General features: G+C 33.3%; 1 protein-coding gene across 1 annotated transcript; it reads right to left on the bottom strand.

Annotated features, from left to right (window-relative positions):
- Window positions 1-97: 97 nt before the first annotated feature.
- On the bottom strand, window positions 98-25,374 carry Cda4 (chitin deacetylase Cda4). Its single transcript, XM_073082421.1, has 12 exons — window positions 25,215-25,374; window positions 22,563-22,669; window positions 17,801-17,912; window positions 17,370-17,497; window positions 16,828-16,970; window positions 13,610-13,652; window positions 13,178-13,354; window positions 11,305-11,443; window positions 7,834-7,937; window positions 5,735-5,877; window positions 1,948-2,169; window positions 98-895 (listed from the first exon to the last, which is right to left on the bottom strand). The coding sequence occupies exons 1-12, from the start codon at window positions 25,315-25,317 to the stop codon at window positions 817-819; spliced, it is 1,500 nt and encodes a 499-aa protein (XP_072938522.1). The 5' UTR covers window positions 25,318-25,374; the 3' UTR covers window positions 98-816.
- Between the last annotated feature and the right edge of the window lie 896 nt (window positions 25,375-26,270).

Genomic DNA, 26,270 nt, shown 5'->3' with positions numbered 1-26,270 from the left:
AAACTTAATCGCCCAGGTACCTACCTCCTAACATTATTAATATTCTCATTTTATAATTTAGTGAAATAGGTAAATACGTAAATAGTGAAACACAATATTATACTGTTTATAATTTATTGGTTAACAAAAAGCACCAACATTTAAAATTTGATATATTAGGTATATTTTACATTAAATTTAACTATGAGTCGGAGTATTTATCCGTCTCTACTTTTAAAAAAATGTTTGAGTATTTCAGATATACAGTTAACCCCTAAAAATTTTCAAAAGTTTTTGTTTGTTCATGGCAGGCTTCATAAAATCATATAATCTGTACAAAAATTTAAATAAAACGTCCTAACTAGACAGCTACTTTATAAAACTGATATTATTTATAAATTAACGTCATAAGATTACATAAATGAACTTCTAATATATTACTTGAGCATATAAGGATTCACAACAATGATAAAGTCAAAGACACCTATACAATCTTTAGGAAGTACCTAAGTTAGTCTCGTCTTATACGTAATTTGCCATAACCATAATCTTAAGTCTTCATAGCTAAATCTTAGTTCAAAGAATGACACCGTAAACGCAATGACTAGTCACTGCTACACAAAGTACTGTAAAATTACATATATACAAATGTATAATTTATTCAGAATAATGTGACACGAAAATAATTCAATGTTGCATAATACCGACCATTTGACCAAAAATGTACTTACTAAATTTCTTGAAAAATTACCAAGATTTTTTTTAAAATAAAGTTTATATCCTGAATAAATTATAGTGTGAGATATATTAATTAAGTACAATATAGTTAAGCTACAACTACTTCTTCAGGTTGTCAGGAATGTAGTTGTCTGTGCCAGGTATACCTGTGCCGCCGGAGTCTCCTAGCCATGGGTACCTGGAATCATTGTATAATAATCGTTTAAGACAAGAAAACCTTCAAGACAAGAAAAAGGTGTATTTTGTTTAGAATAGTTAAGAAATACAAGTAAGTCAAGTAATTAATACGATATGTAAAATGCGACATGATAGTCATTTTAGTAATAAACAACTTATACTGAGAATCATAAATTTATAAAAAAATATAAATAAAAGCAAACCTGTGAAATGAGATTTAAAGTACCTCAGACATATTACTAAAACTATCATTATTTTAAAACAATGTTATATTACTTAGTGTCGATATATTTTATCTAGTTCTTAAAATATAAACACATAAATAATGTATTTCTTAGCGGAAGACTGGTTACCTATAACACACCCTATCCTAGAGTGGAGACTATGTAATAAATATGTAAATCGTTTTTCTGAATAAAACATTCTGAATTACAGCTTCACAAAGTTTAGTAACTCTTATAAAATATATAAGGTTGATTATTGTGTTGTTGATATTGTATTGTGCTATATTTAATGAGTACTAAATAAGTAGATTTTTTCCCATAAGTGGAGCACATCACTAACCAGCGGTAACAATCATAATCCACTAATTATAATACCCATTTACTACAGGTCAGCTGGTGTTAATGAATTTAGAATGAGCGTTTGAAATTTTGACCGTTAGTAGAGAAACAAGGCGTTACGTTACGTTACTGCCGTAATGTTATTGCTGTTCATTACTTATTTAATCTTTAACAGAAGTTAATTATTGACAAGAAGTAAGGGTATATAGGTATTACAAGTCTCTGTATAGAATTGAATTAATTGTTAGTAGTAAAAGCATACAAGTTTAAAGTTTTGACCGTTAGTAAAGAAACATAATGCGTAATATTACCGTTAATGCTAATTACATGCATTACATACTTACGTGTATAACGTGTGTAATGTTCATAACATATAGGTGATACAAGACGCTGTATAAATTAGTTGTCAATGAATTGAATTGTATGAAATGAATTGTATACAAGTTTGAAAAATTGACCGTTTGTAGAGAGATATTTTATAATAACTTACTTGTTAGGACATTCGGTGCACGTTTCCATATAGCGTGTGTCGGTGAAGTTATTGTCCGGGTGTTTGAAGGATAGCGCACACTTGTTGGGCAGGTTGCACGGTTTCGCCGGTAAGTCTTTCTTGTCACAGCGCCACGCCTCGTAATTGTTGAGGGCTTTAGCGGCCCGCGGATCCGTCATCCACGTGAGCGCCTGCGTCACTGTCACGAACCACACGTCCGGCCTGGAAGTGATACGTGGGGGATTTGTACAGACACATATCACATCATACATGTCAGGGTACATATGACATGACGGGAATACATCTATTTTTTGTGCAAATAAGAACAAATACTACAATGCCGACCTTGGGAATACGAATATAAGCAGAAGGTATACACTAATATATTTTTGTGTACACTGGAAAAAATTAACAAATTAATTTCGATTCTATAATTATAGATTAACTTGTACATACTATGTTCTTACTCACGTATGAGGTGATCACTCTAGTCCTCCAGTGACATCGCATCTGTGATCGACTTCAGGTAATTTTATATGCAGTAAGTTACAGTCCTTCACCTTGCATTAACGTGAAAGAAAATCAACCCTTAATTAGGCGTCGACATTGAAAGTATCTACGACATTTTTACAACGTGGAATTTGAAGTAGAAACTTACAAATAATTATGTTTTGAATAGATATAGTTTTCTTTTAAATTTTCTTTACACGACTCTACAAATACAACGACCCCAAAATATCATCGTGTTATAGAATTTTGTTGAATTATAGAAGGATTTTCATACTTCTAAAAAGCAATAAATAAATTGCTATCTTGAACACATTTTCTACCACTTTATACTCTGTATATTAAAAGCGAAGGCAAATATTTCCCCGGCTACTCAACAGAAACTTACTAAAACCCAATTGGGCCTACGATAGAAGGTCCATAATTTGTACTGTAACTTACAGAAAATAAATAGTTAAATTAGGCAGCCATAAAGGGCGAGCTACATTCTGCAGAGTCTAATTTGAATACATTAAGATTGCCAGTACAAAACTTTTAATGAAATGCCTAACCTATCTGAAGTCCTCCGAAACTTGAAGGACTTGCTGTCTTTGTCACTATTAAATTAACAATCGAGCTGGTAATAAAGCTCCTACAAAGACTAAACTTTGAAAGGCCTTCATATTTTATTGAATGACAAATAATAAATATGTATATAAATTTAAACTATCAGTCTGGGATGAAGTTGAAATTACCACCTCTTATTCCCGAGGGAAATTTGTAGCTTTCTATCAGTGGATGAATAATTAAAATCGATGTTGTAGTTGATTTGAAAAATCTATCAAACTGCTTTTTAATAATAGAAAATACTTCAAATATGCACTTTTAATTTATAGTTCATTTCAAGAAGCTAAAATTAATTAAAAATTGAATGTTTTTGCATCAACGGTAATGGAAATCACTGAGACTAAAGCTGCATGCTTGAAATCTTCATATCTCCACACTATTATCAACATATAAAAATGAAATCTACCAACAATTTTATTTTGTGAAGAAACCCATACCCACTTTAAATAAACATGTTAAACAATAATATAATTTATAAGTAATTGATAAAAGTATTTTTTAGAAATATTACTTAAAAATTAAATCTTCAATATAGCCTTGCACAAAAATCTGTCACCACGACATTCAACGTTTATCGTAATACTAACCACTTAGAGTCAATTAGACTTAAAATAAACACCCATGACCTCTCACGACCAATGTCCACTCACTGATCCGTATTTAAAATGGTGTTAAGCGATGAAAACCGTATTACGACACACTCCCGATAATGTATGGAGCAATTTAATTTTTCGCATGTAAAATAATTCAGTTATCTTCACGTGAAAAATCCATTCGCCATGATCGTAATCTATTTAACGAATATTACAACGTCCTTGCTTTCGATAAAAGCGATCTATAGGATGGTTGTACTGAAAATAGATCACCTCATAAAATATTTAGCGATTGCATCGTTTTTCCTCCCCGGGCGGTTTCTTCTTGTTTACATTAGTCTATCTTGGGTCAGGGCGGTAATAATATAATAACATTTATACTACACAATGCTTAACGACTATTAAAAATGATTTTTATTTTTAAAATTTTTGTTAGGATGGGTATTTGGTTCTCTTTATTACATTAGTGTCTTGGATCGGATTTTAAAATATTACAATCTTTGTTTGTGTACTAATTTTCACAGTATCGCAATAAAAACTACGTTTTTTACGCGATTGTGGAAGGTAATGTTTTTTAAACGTACAATTGTTAGTATGCATGTCCAAATCATTGGCACGCCCCACAGCCCAAATGGTTTGTACGGATTTTAACATATGAGGTGTCGTTTGTTTCGTCTATAGAGGTGTGAATAAGCTACATTACATCCTATTCAAGTTAGTTATTTTTGAGCAGTCAAGTTTTTTGTTTTTTTTTTTGTTTATCGACTTGCTTGTCTAGCGATTTTATTGTACGTACGGACTAAACTTAAAAACGGATAAAGCAACTTAACAAAACAAAAATTGTACAAATCTGACGTAAATTACTTTTGATCCAAAAAAATTAAGGTGTCTGCGTAAACCAAGAAAAACCATTCGTTTGGTGAATACACGGTACCGGACGTAACTTCCTACGAATACTCAAAGATCGCTGCACTTGGTATTAAAGCTGAATGTAATAAATCATTTTAGATTGCCAGAGCAACTGGCCTGTTAAACCGAATCGGGCGAGGCTTTCATAAGGCTATTATCAAACAATTTTGAGCGCGCAATGATACGGAATTTGTACGTACACAGTCAAAAGACTAATAAATTAGTGCCGCTAACCGGCCTTGTTTCAGATATCGATGATTTGGTGAAATTTAATACATTGGGTTTTAATTTATTGTCGCTTCTGATAGCAATACTTTGTATTTTTGTGAATACCGTTTTTATTTTAAATTTACAAAAAAATGTGAAATGTATTGATGTGAAAATAGAAGTGACTTTTAAATATTTTTTATACATTTCTTTCATCAATTACTTTTATAATAATTATCAACCTAAAGGCTTAGCTTTTATGATAAATAAATAACTTTTAAATATTTTTATTGTTCTCGATATTTTTATAAAATAAAACTATGAAATAAATTTATTTACTTTTATTTAATTATAGAGTACCAACTAAATAGACTCCAAGGCTTTTTTACAGGGATAAGTCGGTGAATTCCTCATACTAACCTATAATAGAGGTCTACACATGTTTAAGCTAAGCTCGTAAGCTTATTAACTCTGGATACACTAATTGACGCGGCCAGTGACGTAATACTATCAAATATATTCATAGACATGACTTATCCTAAGACTCATTTGAGTGCTAATACCAGAAACTGTCTTCATTTAGGAGTCTTTCCATGTTTTTAATTATTGATTATTATTAAAGCCATATTATAATTCCTAGTAGACAGAAAATGTAAAATTTCTATCTTTGATAAACAAAATATTGAATAGGTTAATTTTATTAATAACGAGCGCAATAGATTGATCACACTGAACGATCGATTGGACGACTATCTGGTCGATCGATCGGTAGACGGATTGATGAACTAAAATAAACAGTTACTAGTATATACAATTTGGAAGCCCACTGCAGGAACTTCAAATTATTGAACAGATCGATTTTATTAATAACGGGTGTACCAGAATGATACCACTGAACGATCGATCGGACTGTTTCATCGATCGATCGCAAGACAGAGCGATGAGAATAATAAACAGTTACATACAAGTTGGAGGCCCATTGCAGGAACTTGTGGAGGCCGCGCTCCAGCTCCTTGATCTGGAACCAGTTGGTGTGGAACGGCATCATGTACGGCGCTCGGTTCTGGTCGTAGTAGCGGCTGAAGTCTTCTTGCAGCCATTCCAATACCTGCACATATGAGAAAGTTATGATAAACTACATTACAACATCCACAAGGGTAAATAGCAAAAGACATAATTATCATCCATTTCAATTTTAAAAACATATTATATCTGTAAATTTTGGTATTTCCTAGCGAATTTGAAACTAACATTTTAAAAGTATAGTCCTCGCCAAACTGCTAGTCCGCTCTGAAGTTGTTGCGAGCAGGTAGTCGTCCAATTGCAATGGCGACGCGATTCATTTCTATATTCGGACTAGCTGTTTTACGCGGCCATTAATCATAAAATTAAAATTTCATATCTAAAAAAGAATCAATTTATAAAAATGTTTATTTATTTAAATTTAATTTATGAAGAAGAAATCATAACGGTTGATCTTTCGAACATAATTTGAAAGAGCTTATTTAAATTGAAATATAGATAATATAAAATAAACAAAAATGCGCGTAAATTATAAGTAGGTAAATTAAAAAAAAAACTTTATTTTCAAATGATCTTAAAAAAACTAAAATATTCCCGACATTGACTTTTTATAACTTAACCAAATGCGTAGCGCGTTACGAGCTAAACTATTTAAAACTCATATTGTAATTGACAAATGTGTGACAATCCACATCCTGCGTAGGCCACTTCACTTCATATGGTTTTAGTGGTGGCTATTTCATTAGCTACTTCAATCAAATATCACGCAACCACTAAAACATTCAACCACAACAACACACAATATACCTAGGTACTTACACAAAACAATTTACAAGAACAACAAGTAAAAAATAATTATTTGGACTTGTCCCTTTTTGTATTGCGCATTAATCAAGTATTAATATCAGACTTATGGAAATCTATTGAACAAACAACATAATGAACAGTAATTGCATAATGACATTGTCGTAATGAGAGACTTGTGGCGATCATAACGATAAACAGATTACCCAATATTAAAGTAGGTCAAAGGCTTTTCAGCGTTCACCGTCCCAATTTTATCATATTTATATTTTCTGTATGGAAATGTACACATTTTTTATCTTTTTATTTTACGACAGAAGTAGCGATCGGTCATTCAGCTCACCTGAAGACAAGTGGTCACTATAGGCCATTCTGTATACTATCATTACTTTACACGCATTATTTATATTCCTTGTTTGTATAATATTACAAATAAACAGTATAGAAAATATTTGGATAAAGCGGGACGCAATATTACCTCTAAGGTGCAACTGAAACGCCCAATGCAGTTATGCTCAATGTGCTTGGCAGTTCTTCATAGTTTAAGAAAGCCAAAAAGTCGAAAAATTCTCCGCCCATCAACTTGACAGACACTTTTTTTTTTTTTTTTTTTTTTATTTTATATGTTTGAGCCTAACGATAAAGCAGACGCTACCTGCAGCTGCTACCTGATGGAAAGTAGTCAACGTCGCCTATGAACATTTGCAACACCAGAGGAGTCGCCAATGCATCGCCGGCTTTGAAGGAGAGCTCTTTTTGCACCTTTTTTGAAGAGCCCCATGTCATAGCGCTCTTGGAATACCTCAGGAGGAAGTTCATTCCACATCTTGCACGTTCGTGGCAAGAATGTCCGTGCAAACCGAACTGTGGAGGACCGCCACGGGTCCAGTTGGTGTGGATGGAACTTCATCCTTCGGCGAGTGGTGCGATGGAGGAATGGTGACGTAGGCATCAGGTCAAATAGTTCCTCGGAGCACTCACCATTGTAAAGCCGGTAGAACACACAGAGGGAACCTATGTCCCTCCGCAAGCTTAAAGGTTCTAACCGATCGGAGGTCCTGGGGTCGTTGACGATTCGGATCGCGCGTTTTTGCACGGAGTCAAGTGGGTTAAGTTGGTATTGGGGCGCCCCTGCCCAGAGAGACACTTACACTTTTCCAGAAATATTTACCTTCTCATAGATTTTATAAGAGCTGTTAGTTTTACAAAAAAAAACCTGTCGATTTAAGATACTTACATCATCCGAATCATGGTTGTGAAGAACACATTGATCTAAGTATGGGCAATGGCCGCCTTCAAATGATGCCACGTAGTGGGCGTTGAATGGCACTTCCCATAAACCTGAAATTCGATAGAACCGTCAATAATATTACAGCCAGAAATACAAATAAATAAAATATAATATGTGTTAGCAAAACGTTTTATGTTCCACTATTTGGTATGGCATTGCATATTTGGTGATTGAGTCTATTCTAAAATAATAAATGTAATCTAATCTAAGATTAAAATATTTTCACTTTGAGGTATGTGAAAATATTTTAATCTTAGAAACAATATAATTTAGATCCTTATTTTATTATGATGCCTTGGAGTTTAAAGAGACCGTGCACCATACTTGAAAAAATCTATCAAGTGGCATAAAGACATACCTACATATCAAAGTATTTTATGATATTAAAAGTAATAAACGAGCATGTAGTGCATCTGAAGATAAATGATCACTGCCACCAAAAGACATCTGTAACCAATTTCATGCAAAACAGGAGTTCTACCTTAAACTTAAGCCGATCACAGATGCTATGATATTTCTTCTTATCTCTCTTGAGGACTAAGATTGTCGCTCGATATGTAAGACAACAACCCACACACTTCCAAAGGAACGCATGAATTACCTCACGCTATGAATACGTTACGTTTGTTGTTATCCACCAATACTTAGATACCAAACAATGTCTTATTGTTGTTAAATGATAGTAGCGATCATACCATTAGTATTGTGATACCTGTTCATTTTCAATGCAAACTGCCATCACAAAGGGAATTTAGTGGATCTACATTTGTCCAAATCGGTCGACACATTTGCATTCTAGGGTACAATGTTGCCAAAATAGTGAGGGAATTCAACAAAACCGCTTTTGGCAGATGAGCATTCTAAGCTGTCTGCGGCATAACACGCCAACATTAGGTAGTAAATTACCATTATTGTGGAGCTTAGTAAAGCAACGCGGGGAAAGTGACGCGTCATCCTTTCTTGTGCGAATGTAAGGCGTTGTTCTAATAGAATGGGATTAAGAGCCGCCATATAGACTATCACTACCACTATATAGAACGGGGATTCTATCTAAAGTCGATCACATATGCATTTCCACTCCTACGGAATAAGATGATAACTCTGTAGTCTGTATGTATATCAGTGGACATACACCGAAATATTGCTTCACACGAAAATTAAGTATGCGGTGGTAAGTAAAACTAACCCCTAAGTAAAACTATGCAGTTTTACCACATTTCTATTGCGCACAATAACAGGATAAAATATATATGGCAATTTTTTTTAACTTAAAAAAATACTTAAATACATCATCAAAATTCTGTCGTCATAAACATAGCCTTTATCATGGCAGATAGATCACATCGCTTATAATAATCGCAAGATAATTGCACAATCTAGTTCTGCGTGTTATATGACGACGCCTTATGGATGGAATTTACAATTAATATACTGTTGCCAAAAAGGTAAATTGCATACTCAAAAGAGCCTGGCTGTTATTAAACTTACCTAAATTAAATTTTCATTTCACTGCGTTTGCATGTAAAGCACTTATCTTTTCATGTGTATATCTGATAATCGCTAGCAAGCAATGCCATGTTTTAATTACAAAACTTCAATGTGCCTCCATATTTTTTTATTCAAAAAAGATTTATATATTTTTATACGCAGCAAACACATACGCAGAAAGAAAATATTTTTAAACTATCTTCTGTTTCTATTGGTTTTTCTTTACTCCCATCCCCTTTCGGTCAAAAAATAATTAAAGGGGATCTCCCTTTATTTCTTTTCTGTCCGTATTAAGTCAAAAATAAAAAATACTAATAGACACATTACATTACAAAAATCTCTCTCTGCCGTAACCCGTAATTATTATAAATGGTTTCAATAAAAGAACTTTAAGTTATTTCCTAACTATCTTTAAACATAATCCTTAGGTAGGACTCAATAATTGTCATGAAAATTAACAACTTTAGACGTTGAATAAACGGTATTGGTCCGAGTACCAGGCTAATATAATTATGAAGCAATTAATTAGCCATACCGCCTGGATTGGCATTAACGCCTAGTAATAATAATAAATGTTAACACTATTTTAATGTTGAAAGAAGCTTACATTTAAAAATATAAAATATTTATTTATAAATAAAATACGATATTCTCAAGTTAAGTAATTTATTACCAAGGTAAATAGATAAATATAATTGCGTAATACATACAAAATATAACACGAGATGTGTCAAATAAAAAAAGTTTAATTATCTTTGATCAATTGATCGCAATAATAAAATGCATAATAGACCTATAAAATCTATACTTGTATTTTATCTGTCATGTGTTTTCTAACAAGCCCATATACGCAATTGTAAATCAGAAGCTTACGACATGTCACCACAAAAAATATTGTTGGAGAATAATTGTATCTGATAAATACTGTATCGTGCGAAAAATTACTTCAACATATTATTAAGATCGTTGTACTATAATGTACTATAAATTCAACAAGACAGTTGATTTAGCAATATTATATGAGAAAAACGTTCGTTAATTTACCGCTTGTATTTATGTCACTCTACTTTACATACATGTACACATGCTATTTAATATACGGGTATATCTAATATATAATATAGTACAGGATATTAAACCACAACAGTGATAACGCCTGAGGCAATAAGGGTTAACTATGTTACTATGAGACCAAGCATTCCAAACCTCTGAAGATCCTTCCACATAACTGAACTCAGGAATACCACGCTTCCGCTAAAATGTCTTGCTTCCGAACATCGATACATATTACGTACTGTCGAAGTTCCTATGTGTATTCAAATACTGTATTTGAATACACATAGGAACTTCGACAGTACGTATGTACGTTGTATTTGAAATACACCTTAGTATTATTACAAAGTTATACGGATATCGAATTTTATTGAAAAACATAATAATGTTCAATAATTTTTTTTCACCTAGAGAGTCATATTGACGATACAAAATTCTTAAGGGACCCTGCTTAATTAATGTATTCTCTGTAATTCTATGAGAAAACGGCGAATATCATCCGTACACGTAGACGAAATAATAAAATAGACCCTAATAAAAATTATTTAACACAGTATACAGATTCACTCGCTGGTCTATGTAACAATAGATGACTGCCTGTTAATAGACTTACACCAGCTAGACAACTTTAACCAATTTTTGACCAATTAAGAATTCGGAATTTGAAACTAGTTTTATTAAACTAATTTCAAATTTATGCCTATTTGCAAGAATTTCAAAGTTTGGTAGGGAACAGTTAAAATTGATTTAATTACATGATAATTACCTCTAACAAACTTCTACCATACCTACTCATATTAGGAGTATACTACTCATATTACATTAACAACAAATCATTTCTATTTCAGGATAATTATAGTTAGGATGTGTACTCACCCGGGAATGATTTAGTTGGGCAAGTGCCGGATTTGCACTCGTGGGCGATCTTGTAATCAAGTGTGTACGGCCAAACCGGGATCGGAAGTGGAGGGACGCCCACGGAGCTATCGTAAATGTAGCCGAAGTCTTCCAGTACCTGGAAATATGCCGAATTATAAATATATACATGAAATAAACATATGAATCTACAAGCATATCACAAATAACATACGGTCCACCAAATTTAAATGGTCACTGTCATTTATCATCATCATCATCATCAATTTCCAAATGGGATTAGATTTCTACTTAAAGTGTCCTGCGTAGAGGAACCTCAAAGGTCCTTCATCACCATCATATGAGTGATAAAAGCCGCACTTAGCTAAAATCCTGAATTATTTTATTCAAAAAGTGTTCTGTAAAGAACCTATTTTGAATTTTAATAAATGATTCGATATATCCTTTTACTTTTGTGAAGTGAACCAGGTTACTGGGCTAGTTGGTTGGCTGGTGCATTAATATATACAGACATTTTTAAGGTGGTAGAACCCTTTGTGGTTCGACTCCGGCGGCACCACCGCCACATCTATTTCTACCTAATAACAGCAGTGTTAGCCGCTGCTGTTTTCCGGTTTGAAAGGTGTGGTAAGGGAGACAGACTTTTACGAGGCGTTCCAGCTTAGTCCTCAGGGGAGCGGCGCATCTGTGGCCGACCTCAGGTAGGAATATCTAATCCTATCTGGGGTTGATTACAGATGTCCATGAGCGGTAGTAGCCACTTAACATCAGGTGGACTGCATGCTCGTCTGCTACTCTTATATAAAAAAAAAAAAACATCTTAAATGTCAGACACGGCCAATGCCTGTGACCACAAAATCATGTCATACTCTAGAAAGTGTATAAGATATTGGCAAAATATTGATCTTCGATAGGCAAAGATGTGACAGAGTCATAGTCATATTAACAACGGACCAAAATCAAAATCAGCAATAAAGCCAAACGCTATGATGTAAATATAATTTGTTTCGTAATTTGAAGCAATAGCATCAATAGCCAGATTAATTCCAATTATATGGGCGTTATTATTCAACGAAAACCATTTCGGTGCTTCCGTTGATATGGATAGCCTTATAGCCTCTGCCTGTTTTGTTCCTGGAATTCCTAATCAAAGTCCTGTTCTGAGAACGTACAGTTCAGTGGATAAATTGAATAGCATCTTCCTGTCTGGCCACAGGATTAGCACGTGTTTCGATTACACGTCACGACATCAAAGTGACTTTGTGATGTTCGTGTTAGTATGATCTCCAAAGTGACCCGTATGTTACTGTAGTCGTATGATACAGGTTCAATCTTGGGCAGAAATCAAAATTATGATTAAATTTAGAAATTTGATTCCGGTCTTAGCTTTTGTAATTTTGCCTAGGGCAATCACATCGGAGTGAATTGTAATTAGGATCTACAAGATTAAAAAGTAAATTATTTATGATTTTTTTTTTCAATAATGGAAACAGTTAAGAAGTTTACAGCCCACCTGAATTTAAATGATCATTGATAAATATTAACGCCTCGCCTCAGAATAAAAGAGAAGTTTTATTAAAATTCAATCGTCAATACATTTACGCATCATACAATCACCAACTTATCTATCTCTTGAATATTACATCTTATATTAAGATATTATTCCACACTCTTAAAATTACAATGGAATTTAAAAACTACTCGTATCTTCAAATAAGTGCAATCTAAAGCAAGTATATAAAAATATAGTAGCTTCAAACCACTGCCTGTTAAATGCCATAAATCGATACTATTTTTAGACTATTATTACTCTACATTCTTGGGCTAACGTACTACATTCTTACGACTAAGCCATTTTTAACAATATACTTACTTTAAACTGCGTGTTTCTACCAGGTTTAAGGAAAGGAGCCCTCGCGCCAACAATCTCAGTGCGGGAGACATTCGCGAACCGGCGAATGATTTCCCGCATGCCGATCATCTCGCCCGCCCACTCTTCGTAGCCTTTGTCCTGCAAGCCCTGTTGCTGGGACACTGTTCCTGTCGCTATCTGAAAGGGTGATGATAACTTGTCAGATTACGAACACAAAAGAGAATGGAAAATATAAGAGATCATTTGAAGATAGACATAATGATACTCGTATATAAATAATGATTTAAAAAGACTTTTGGTTTGTATTAATCGTCTACATTTGAATTATGTACAGTTTGTATTGTGAAAGTATTTGATAGTTGCAATAATACTATACTAGACACAATGCCTGGCAAAATGAAAAATTATGTGGCTATGACAATGTTAACTCACTTCGTGTCCGTCGTGCGCCAATGTTTGGACCATGGCGTAGTTGCTGCAAAAAATAAAAGAAAAATATAATACTTTACATAAAATCTGAAATATTTCGGTTTTTTACTTGTTATTAATTCAGCTTCCTAACGGTTATAATAAGTTAAACGAGACACTAGACTGACTTCACACAAATATACAAGACTTCACAGGAGGCGACGTCGATTAATTTTATATATTGAAGTAAAAAAAAATGGATATTTTTATAACACTGAAGCCTCAAACGAACTAGGAATCCATCTGACGGTAAGTGGCTACTGTTGCTAAACAGGGACTACCTGAAGACAACCACAGAATGCGTTGCCTAAACGCCTCTTATGAAAGTCAACCGGCATTCAAACCTTTCCATCGACACGCAAAATTGCTTTATCCTAGAAATTAGTCTAGCGGTGTTTCCTTTTTTTATAATATAGGAGTAGCAGACGAGCATGCAGTCCACCTGATGGTTAGTGGCTACTGCATGGGCGGCAGTAGACATTTGTAATCAACCCCAGATAGGATTGGATATACCTACCTGAGGTCGGCCACAGATGCACTGCTACCCCTGAGGAACGCCTCGGAAAAGTATGTCCCCCTTACCACACCCTACAAAACGGAACACAGCAGCTCCTAACACTGCTGTTAATAGGCAGAAATAGGTGTGGCGGTGCCGCCGGAGTCGAACCTTCATATAAAACTCTAGTTCCAGTTCCAATTCCAGTTCCATATAAAACTCAACCTGAAGCCGATCACAGATATGTTGTTACTCCTCCTACAAACATCCTTATCCGTCAAACTATTGGCTCTACCACCTTTCAAACTATGTAAAAGTTAAATAGTGAAAAAAGAAGTGTATGGACGGTACCGCTAAACAAAACATGTCTAAAATATAATAGTTTCAAGTGAATAGATTTTCATGGAACCCAGTTTAATCAATTCTAGTGTACGTTACGGCCAATTAATTACACGCCGGCCGTAAAGCTAGCTTTGCGGATCACGTTACGATACTCGTACCTTCATCACAGTTATATCAGATGCATTACCGTTAATCGGATGTAATAAATAATGGATACAATTACTAAAGTGCAATTAATATAGATTTAATAATTAATTATAAATGTATATACCGAATTACTGCAATCAGAACAAATGATAATAGCATCTAGTTAATAAATTGGGCTTAATGTAGTTGTAAACATATTGTAACAATGTATGCGGATTAAAGCCGTGTCCGGCCGGGAAGCGAACCCGTGACTGTGCGTAACGTGCCTCTTAAGTGAACGATGTATCACATAGATCATAAACGAATAGGTACGAATATAGTAAATGATGTTTTATTATTATTGTGTTGGTCAGTGTACGTCAAATTTTAGCGTTTAACATACACATAAGAATTTTGAAGCAAAATTAGTATTTAGGTACATTACGTTTTTTATAGAGAAAATTTCAAGTATTTTCAAATTACAGGCGTACTTCAATTCTATATTTTTTACTTCTACTAATTACACGATTGATTAGAGTGGCTACTAGTAGAGTTGGTTCTACGAATACCTAATAATTCTCGGAAACGAATTAATTAATTTTGCAAATGCCAACGCGAATCGATTAGTTGTTATTCCCACGTTTCGTATAATTTAATGTTCTCAAATTGTATTTTTTAATAATAAACGCCTATCGAATAATCATTAAATAACTATATTATACAAAAAATCTAGTTAAACTTATAAACTTAACCTTGGGATTCCGACATACGATGTTTTAAGTTTTTTAGTTTACGTTTTTGTATTTTTGAAAGATAAGTAAGCAACAGCGTGAATCAGCGTGAAAGAGTGAATATTTTTTTATTCTAAACTTATAGAAATTTATATTTATTCTATTGCATTAACTCTTGAGAATTCACATGTGTTAAAGTTTGGGAAATCCTAAAAAAAAATCTGTAAATGACCTCATATTAGACTTATTTAGAGTGAGTACCCTCCGGTATCTCACTAACATAAGGATAAGAAAATTATATATACAGTTACAAAATACTATAAATTATAAATTAATTACGAACAATAAACATAATAAAAAAATAAAATTATCCGCAATATGGTATGGAGGGTCGCAAATTATTACACACGGGGATGTGCCTTGAAAAAGTTTTAAAAACACTACTCTACATCTCTATGATTTAACTTGAAATCCAGATGTAACACTAAACAGGCAAAAATATGCAAACAGTGCTTGCGCAATCCCATTAAATATTCCAGTAATGCTGAGTATTCTATACCCGAAGGAATTCAAATTTGACGCGTACCTTTGTAACGTTCAACATGCCTTTGTTGTTTGCATGCATGGAGTTTGCTATTTAGCTTACCAACATTGCAAATAGCTGGTGTCTAACATTGCACGTAGCACTTTGCATTTTCAACATAATAACACTTTTTATTACAAATATTATGGAAATATAATAGAAGATAATTTTAAATCGATGTTAATCTATGTATAAATTATAAGCAATGTGGAACAGTGTTAATGAAGTTATTTTAAAATTATCATAATTATTTATTAATTGTCAATTTTCAAATCGACAAAATTCCTACTATTCTATTAATAAATAATTAATTTATAATGTCTATGACCACATTTTTGCTAATAAATGAAATCCTAATTACATTGAAATATTACCTAATTGTAAATGAAAATTCTTTTACTTATTTTAACTGATGCTTCTATGACTAGAAAACTAAAGTTATATTGAACTCTATCTACGGAATTTTCGAAGGTAGATGCAATTTCAATAACATCCATGCAATGTTCTTGCAAAACAAACAAAGCTTAAATAGACTGAAATTATTCAGACAAAAAATTATCGTCCAAAAGGAAAACTTAACAGGACGCTATAATTTAACATTTTTTGAAAGTGATTTGTGGTTAGACTTTGGAGTCACCCCCGTCATCTCTATTTCTGCATAATAACAGCAGTAATAAGTGTTGCTAGGTTCCGGTTCGAAGGCTGTGGTAAGGGAGACATACTTATTCGAGACGTACCAACTTAGTCCTAAAAGGAAGAAATGCATCTATGGCCGACTTCATTTAGGACACCATTTTAGATGCGATTTATTAAAGATTTCCATTGGCAATAGAAACTCACTACCACGTGGACCTCATGTTCATCTGTTCCTACAATATAATTAAAAAAATGATATTAAACTTACCTATATTCATGTGATATGAAGAAAGTTCCCCTAATCGGACAACTGTTGGGATTGCGCAGCTTCCCATTGAACACCTTCTTGTACAGGTCGAAGTTATTCAAATTAACAGCACCATCAAACGTCAGCATGATCAATTGTGGAGTCTGAAACAATTTTTAAGCACATTAACAAAAAATATTGAAATATGAACATTATAAGTAAAAGTCTAAAATATAATAATGTCGCAATTTTTATAACCCCGTTACTCACCACTGTAAAAAGGGCAAGTAGAGTAAAATGCAAGGATTTCACTTAGTTCGCAAGGGTACCAATACATTTATGAACAAACCGATTCCATGATATTTAAAAATGTAGTTTATAATTATGGAACGTTCCAACTCAGTTCTCAGGCAACGCATCAGAGGCCGATCCCAAGTAGGACTCTAATTTTATCTGGGGTTGATCACAAATGTCCATGGGCGGCAGTAGCCACTTACCATCAGGGGACAGCATGCCTGTTTGCTACTTCTATATTTAAAAAAATGAAAGAAAAATAAACTCACGTCTTCTGGGTCAAGACCTCCAGGGATCAGAGTGCCATCTTTGGAACAGAAACAGTATGGCAACACACACGCCTCCGGATCACACTTGGTCGCGAGATCTAGAGGTGCTTCCGTTATTGGAGCCGGTGCTGAAAATAAGCATCAACGAATAAGTTATATAAACACATACCATTAAACACAATAGGTATTTACGAATATGAAAATTACGTACCGTATTGACAAACTATTAGACAACATAATAGTCACCAAATATTAAAAAAATGCATTAAAAATGAAGTCTCACTAGACCTTACTTTTCCAATGTCTAACCAGGGATCGAACCCGGAACCCACTGCTCGTCAGATAGATATTGTGCCTACTCCATACACGTGACTTTAAGTATTACTATATCTTAATAGTGGCTCTTATGTGGATAATGTACAAAGACTTACTCGTGGCGATAGGTCCGCATCTCGCTTCCGCTTTGAAAGTGCAGTACTTGCTGATGTCATCGAAATATAACCCCGACGGGCATCTGTTCAAGTAAGGATACCCATCCACGCACTAAAAAGAAACAATAAATAATAAAAAAAACTTTCCACTGGTTTAAGAAAACCAAATAAATTATTTACCATGTGCTTTATTAGTCAAAGAAACCTTAACAAAGAAACCCAGGTACATTGTTCATTGTTCGTAATCCATGTTGTCTTATTATTATGTTAATTAAATCTTTCAACTTGGGTTTAGCCAAAGTAGTAATTTAAGGCCGTAACCCTTCTTATACAATACGTCGATGTAAATAATTATAATTCTCGCATCTATGAATCATAGGTAATTTAAAACATGACTTATAATTACGCCGATCGCACACCAATAAGCAAATATTTAAGATCCGTGTGTAATTAAGAACATTTCCGTATGTCTGACAATAAAGGAAGGTCGAAACGTAAAGGCCAGATCGCAATCGTTTCCAAATACCAGAATCGTTGCCTTTTCAAGGCAGGGGTCGAAACAGACCCTGGCCATGAGCTAGGCATACTCTAGGCCATACATATACCTACTCAATATACATAATCCATACATTAATTTTGCATACATATTGCACTTATGCGTACCGACAAGCATTCTAATGAAGCCGCCGCTAGGAAAATTTACAGTGTGAGGAAAGTTGTTTGCCTTTTAAAGTTACTTGTAACATTTATGATAAACTAGCTTTCTACCTACGGCTTTTCTTCTATCTTAACTTCGACCAGAGCATCATTTGACATAATGTATGTGTAGAATTGTAAATGTGATTTTGATATGATAAATGCTAAAGTTTCACCAACAAATCATCTAAAAACGAAAAATCAATAAAACTGCCTATATACCATTCTAAACCTAGAATATTGAAATTGCATTGATAAATTTAATTGACACGTCTTTCCTTTTCGCATATTGACTTTACTTATAATAAGTAACTCTACATACATTTGGATTTTTATCTTTGTGTTATGTTGTTTGTAAGAAATTTAGATAGGTATAATGTACAACTATTGGTGAAAAAAGGATTAAAAATAAATTTATATTGGTAATGACATAAGTCCTTATTAAAATTTACGTTTACAGACACGTGACAACAACTTACGAGTAGACGTGTGAGTCGTGTGACACAAAATTTATATGAGTTAAAATTGAATAAATTATTTTGCATGGAAATGGCTCATTTGCATGAAATTTTCGACAAAAACACCTGTATTCTAATGTAATTTGTTACATAAAGCGTCCAATTATTTATGTCGAATGCCATAATACCTTACAATGGGAAATGCAACGTAATTGCCACGTTACATAATTTTGCATGCAAAAGATATGCCTACAACATTGTGTTTTGCGAAATATATTCTAGGTTTCAGTCGCTTATATTTTACAAACTCCATGTGACGTAGAAATAATCATAACATGTTTTTTTTTTTTAATATATTTTCTTCAAAATGACCTTTCTTCTTCAAATTGTCATATATTATTGCTTCGAAAGTTTCATCAAATAAATAAATAAAACTATCAGAAAGTCATTAATACTTAATAAAGGATGTGTTTTTACCAAATTATGTTTATTACGACTAAACGACTAACTATAAACTTAACGAAATAGCAATTTTTTTCTGTTAAGATTATAAATCTCGCCAAAAATGATGCAGTTGTCAAAGACGTGCTACTGTAAGAATAATAGTCCAAAATTAGCAGACTACATATTCGTAGCTTAAGTTGAAGTTGAGAAGCTTTGTATTATTGCTATATTAATTTGCCACGTATTAAAATATTCTAATGGCTATTGCAACACGGCAAATTATAATTACGTTAATGACAATGAATTAAGTAATATAATATTTACGATACTAAGTGGGTATATTATGACCAACATCTAATTTTTATTTAGACTGTTGCATAGGTAGTTTCGATTTAATATTTAATTTAAAGATTTTTTATCATCATAGAAGTCATATCATTTGATAGATTTCGTTGTCGATTTATAGATCGTTCAAGCGATCAAGCGATGCAACGAGACAAAACAATATGTGTTTTCTGTCAGAAATTAAATTGTTTTAGGTTAGGTTAAGTTAGTATAATGTAAATCAAACTACAAGTACAATCAAAGTTATGTGAAAAAAATATATATTTAAATACTTTATTGCAATTTTGAAGGTGGTAGAACCCTTTGTGGTTCGACTCCGGCGGCACCACCGCCACACCTATTTCTACCTAATAACAGCAGAGTTAGGCGCTGCTGTGTTCCGGTTTGAAGGGTGTGGTAAGGGAGATAGACTTTTCCGAGGCGTTCCAGCTTAGTCCTCAGGGGTAGCGGCGCATCTGTGGCCGACCTCAGGTAGGAATATCTAATCCTATCTGGGGTTGATTACAGATGTCCATGGGCGGCAGTAGCCACTTACCATCAGGTGGACTGCATGCTCGTCTGCTACTCTCATATTATAAAAAAAAAAAAAAAAAAAAAAAAAAAAAATTTCATAAACCAAGACGTAAAGTAAGACACAAGGTGTCCCAACTTACTTCACAAAAGCTACCTTTGAGAACCAAGATACGCTTGAACGCATCTATGAACAACTTAGACTCCAGTCCTATTTGAAGGAACAAAGGCTAGTCTTTACACATCCACACATGGAGTCACGCGATAAGCTCATATCATAATTACTCATATTTATGTCCGGAACAAGCCGAAAGGGAACAATAGGATAGTAATGCAATGCTGTAATAACAGAAACCTTCCCTAATATGTTTCTCGAATAAATGTTACATAATAATAATATACAACAAAATTTTGTAATGTATATTAAGGTAGATCATATTTGTCAATTTGTGTATTCATATTCATTTATTTGGTTTTATATGTGGTACAATCTGGGTTGGTATCAATAGTAACAATTTTCACACACTTAACTTAGCTTCAGAGAAACATGCAAAATTATAAAATTACATGACAATTATAATAATAATATATACATTACATTGTATTATACAATATGGTAAGTAAAAGTAAGATTGGTTTGTATTTTTTTAAGGTATGTATTCAATATATTGAAGCATATTTATTTGATAGTATTTTTTTCTTTATGTAACTCGCATTTATACACTCTCATCTTGGACTAACTGACAGAAGGTTTTGTAAAATACTTGTTCTTATACAATGAATACATAATACATTTGGGTCGAGAAGCCTATAATGGCATTAAAATGGATAAGAATATTTGGCACACCAATTCAAATTAAATTAACATTTGTAATGTCATATCGTGTTAAAAACTATTTCGCAATGTTACCGTTGTAAATGCAATCTGCGTTTTGCACTTTCAATTTAATATGGTATAGTTATTGTAGGTCCGAAGTAGTTAACTGTTCTATATACAAATGTAAATAAATTAATAGTGTTTTAAATAATTTGATCAAATCAAAACTCGTTTTCCTTGGAATAAGACGTTTGGTCCAGATTAATCCTAAAACTGCCGAACTCACTTATGTAATAATTCGCAGGACTGAGATATATTGTATAGTAAAAACATTTGTAGGATTTATACTTTGATCCAATAAACATTTTTGGTCCCTATATGACTTTTAAAATAAAATCACAATTATAAAAATAAAAGGAGAAATTAAACTATGAGCACATAACATATTACTCTCTCCTATGAGCATACTATGTAGAACACGCAAATGGTGCCACAAGCATACGTTTGGTTACATAAAGAGCGTGTGTTATGCTAAATGGTCAATGAAAATGATCGTCATATAAACAATTAACGCTATATCTACAAGGAAGCTATTAATGTTGCCTTTCAAATAACTATTATATAGGTAACCCGTATTATTCAATATTATGTTATACATTGCGTTATACGAGCAGTAGAAATAAAAGTATTGACAACGCCAATCCAGTTTCTCTGGCCTATTGAAAACCAGTTTGACCAGATACCTACCAAAATGTCAGTTTTATGTGTCGTTAAATTCTCGACGATTTACTTTATTAACAACAATGGGATTTATGTCATAACTGTCGTCACATTAAGCTTCGGTTACTCCAGACACTGAACGTGTCAGGCACGGGCCGTTTCAGACAAAATAATATGTTTTTATACACTATGTATTGACATTTTTATATTGTATCGATAAATATTAGTTTGCATAATGTCTTTATGAATAATAATAAGATATAAATGAACCTTTGTTGGTAAATAATTATATGTCCAATATTTTCGAGGATAAAAAATCAGGTCCATAAACACAATACAAAAGAGAAACTTCTCGATTATTAAAAGATAAACGCAGTCAAGGTAATGTGTCAGATACTTAGGTAGTTCGGTTATATAAAGATTGTGCTGTATGCACTATTTAGTAACGAGGCAGAAATATAAAGTTTAGGCAACGTTTAACAGAAGCGTTTTCTCTGTCTCTCTCTCGATGAAGCTGTTATATCAAAAACTTTTTGAAAAAAATGAGGAAACGAATTAATAATCGTTTTTAATGCAGTACCTGCACCTACAATTAGGGTTTCTTAATTACGTTGGATTCTTCATACTCTACGGCTAATTTAACAATGGTTGTATTCTAAACGGCTAGTACAACCTACATTATATGTCTCCTATGTGTATTCTTAAACAATAATTTTAACGCTTAAAAATATTTTTATAAATGAAATACATAATTATAATGATCACAACTTACTTGATAAAACCGCCTACAGGTGGCCGGATCTGCAAAATTGCCGTTGCCCTGTGTACCTTCTGGACACACAAATTCTTCTGGTGCATCTTTTTCTTTTTGAGAATGTACTGTAAACAATAAATTACATTTGGATAACACGTATCCTTACTTTAATGAGCTAGTAATCGTTGTAGTTCGACTACGAGGAGATCACTGCTCCCATTTTTGCTTCATAATAGCGATGTAATGTTCCTGTGTTTTGATAAAAGTATGTGCTAAGGACTTGCTGTGAGACGTCCACATTTAGTCAGGACACACATCTATCATACACCATCTATCATACTTCAAATAGGACTCCCATGCTATTTGGGTTCAATTGGAGATAACAGTACTATTTTTATGAACTAAAAGTAGAACAAATAATATCCTAATGATATCTCTTACAAAAAACATTAAGTTACATGGTAACTAGCTAATTTAACTTAACTTAACTGAGCGTGTAGCTCAGTAAAACAGCAATATTTAATAAACATAAAACTTGAAATCTCTAAAATATATCGAAGACTTAAATATTTATAACGCAATTGTAAAAATCAAATAGACGAGTCCAAATGTTCCAAAACACTAATTATTCGTACCACGTTCCTACACGAATACACTCCGATGTCCTCCAAAACATAAAATTTAACGACGGAGACACTTCAACATTACGAATACCAACGAAAAATATTCAGGTTTTCATTAAAAACGTATTTAAATAGGTAACTCGTGTTTTTAGAAGCATTCGAACAATTTAAGCCGCCGAATACATTTGCCAAATAGGTATTCGACGAGTAAGAACCCAGTAAAAACGTAATAACACTTAGTAGATAGATATTTGTACCTAGATACGTAATTAAGTAGCAGGCATAAACCATCAATCATTAAACACATGTAAGGTTTAAAGATAATAACCATTATTCACTGGTTATATAAATGACTAAGTAACTAACTACCTACATAGTAAAAGGCAAGTGATTATTTATTAACCTTCTAGAACTTTGAAAATATGTAGGTACTTAATAGAGATGATTAAGTAACAAGTTAAGCGTTTTTGTGAAAGTAATTTCGTAAAATACATTATATTACTCACACGGGTCATACCTATGACTACTTTTTATGTACGAACTACGAAGGATTACCTAATTATTATCAAAAAGCTAACTTAATTAAATTTTTTGTAGTTTTAAGAAATTAAAACTTTTGGTTTAACATTGAAATGTAATCTGTAATTAAATTGAAAATCTATACTGTTTTTCTTTTATTTTGTTTGTAATAAAAAAGTAAACGAACATGCAGCCTAAGTGACTATAAGTCTAAGTCTATATAAGTAAGTATAAGTCTCTTTGGATATATGTCATCAGTCGATCACAGCTGTGACGCATGTGCGTAGTATTTCTGAGACTACTGTATAACTCCTTAATAAAAGGAATGACCATATTATGAATCACTCCACCATTCAAAAACACTCAGTACAAAAAAGCTACTGCTGCAACGAGGTAGTAATAAAAGTGGAGCTGGTGCCGCCTTAAAAGAACGATATAGAGCTCTATAATCGTCAAAAAAATACGTACATTTTAACTTAAAAATAAGCCATTACTTATTTACTTGTTATACGTATTCTACTTCTTACAAGCATCTAATTAGCTAATGGTTACCAATGTTACCATACTTTTACCCACGCACCATAATCTGTTCAATCAACACAAGTTGTTTATCAACAAAACCCCTGTAAATCTCTTGCAACTATTTTCTCAACATTGTTAAACACTATTAGTACCTTGTTTTTCTCAATAAAGGAAAATAAACAATCGAGTTTCATGTGTCATTGTTTAATGTATTTGTAGACGTTTGATCATTCACAGCACGAGTTGTGTTGGGGGTCACAAAAACTCATTCTACCGCGAGGCCAAACTCAAAAGTTAGTCTATAAATAAAATTGTTAAGAATTCAAGCAAGCTTAAGTACTTCGTAAACCTGTCTCGTTAAAGTTACCTAGACGGAAACTTAAACTAGTCAGAGCGCGCCGTACGTTTCTTACCCAAAACAACGAGGAAACATTCATCGTATAAGTTAGGGACTGAACTGATTGGTACAAGTACAGATTTCGTGTAGGTATTCACTTTAATGTCAATATCCTCCTCAAATATGCTATAGCTGGTCACGTCTCAATGTCAAGTGAAAGAAAGGACGTGCCTGACGAATCGTAATTAAGTAAGCCCATACACAGTTACAATGCATTACTATCTACTTTCTAAAACAATGTTTATCAAAAGAAATCAGTATTGGATCAGACGAAAGTAATCTTGCATTAGACACTACGACACGGTGGTAACATTATTACAAATCAGGTGCTACGCAAACTGCATTTGTTCCTGATACATTTTTGAAAAAAAATTAAAACATTGAAGTCTTATTAGCTTTCACCTAATAATTTTCAGTGGTTACGTTGTGGTTACCAGCAGACCGCCAAACCGATGAAAACAATCACTACCAAAACGTTACCTACATTGAAACACTTGCATAATATGACGAACTCGTAAACCAGTGCGACTCAATTTTACTTTGAATTTTTTTTTAATCAAATCTGGAAAAAATAATGTGTTACAAAAATTAAGAAACACTTCAACCAACCGTTCACTAATATGGCACAAAAAAGAATTATTCGCGTATATGCGGTCATGGTGGCCCGCGCACCGCTCACTCTGCTAAATGGCGATACAACTCCTTTCACCATCGCGCACGCACTAAGTTCGAGGTGTCGGTCTCAGGCCATGCCACCACCAACCGTCTACCGACCTGTCTGCAGCCGGCTTTCTCCTAAAGCACTTCACGCCGCAGACCAATACATAACTTTAAATGTTATCTGTGTAGAACATGAGAATCTTACTTTCTGATTCATCACCTAATAGCGCGAAAGGTCATTCTGAAGGCAACTTATAGATAGAATGAGTCAATACTCGTTTCTAGCAGTCTTTAATATTTCATGCTCTCTACGTCCTAAGGTCATAACCTCTCTCTCTCATTTAGACACATGGTTGTATAATTTATTACATTGTAATCTGAGTTAGGGTGGGTCCCTTATGCATACATTCTGCTTTCGTCTTTTGCTTGAGATTTTGCATAAGCTTGGGCTTAAAACGAAAATTTTCATGAATAATACAATACATTTCTACTTAAAACACTAACAATTCATGAACATGTATATAAAAATATTAAAAAATTATCAGAGATGAAATGCTACATGTCTGCCAGAAGCTTAGTCCATTATAATAAAAACAATAAGAACATTAAACGGTTATCTAATCAACCCCCCTGGTGTGCATTGGGTACTAAAGAAACCTTATTACTTCTTTACCAATATTATATTGTAGATGCTGCACTTATATTGCACCTGTCATAGGTTACAGTAACAATAATAAGATATATCTACGAGGTAAAGTATGTAAGTTTCAGTAGCATATGATTACCAAATTTCAGCTCATTTCAACTCAGTCCAGTGGTTTTGGAATAAATTGGCTGTGGCAAACGGATGGACAGATAGACGAGTGATCCTATAAGGGATCCGTTGTTTCTTTCTCGTATGAACCCTAAAAAGTTCAAGTGCGAGATTGACATACACATAGACGTCCAATTATATTTAGTCTTTTAGACTTTCATTGAAACGTTAAAATAAAATTGAACATTGAA

Source organism: Epargyreus clarus, unplaced genomic scaffold (genome assembly GCF_041222505.1).
Source record: "Epargyreus clarus isolate Ecla_fem2 unplaced genomic scaffold, WU_Ecla_fem_2.2 ptg000018l, whole genome shotgun sequence".
Taxonomy (NCBI): Eukaryota; Metazoa; Arthropoda; class Insecta; order Lepidoptera; family Hesperiidae; genus Epargyreus; species Epargyreus clarus.
The sequence above is the reverse complement of the archived record's forward strand: the minus strand, read 5'-3'. Positions and strand labels throughout refer to the sequence as shown.

Coding starts and splice junctions, on each gene's coding strand:
- Cda4 (XM_073082421.1), bottom strand. CDS start 25,317: ATGGTGAAAGGAGTTGTATCGCCATTTAGCAGAGTGAGCGGTGCGCGG. Junction 17,498..17,800: donor ATGCGGACCTATCGCCACGA/GTAAGTCTTTGT, acceptor GCTTATTTTCAG/CACCGGCTCCAATAACGGAA. Junction 11,444..13,177: donor GTAGAAACACGCAGTTTAAA/GTAAGTATATTG, acceptor GCATATTTCCAG/GTACTGGAAGACTTCGGCTA.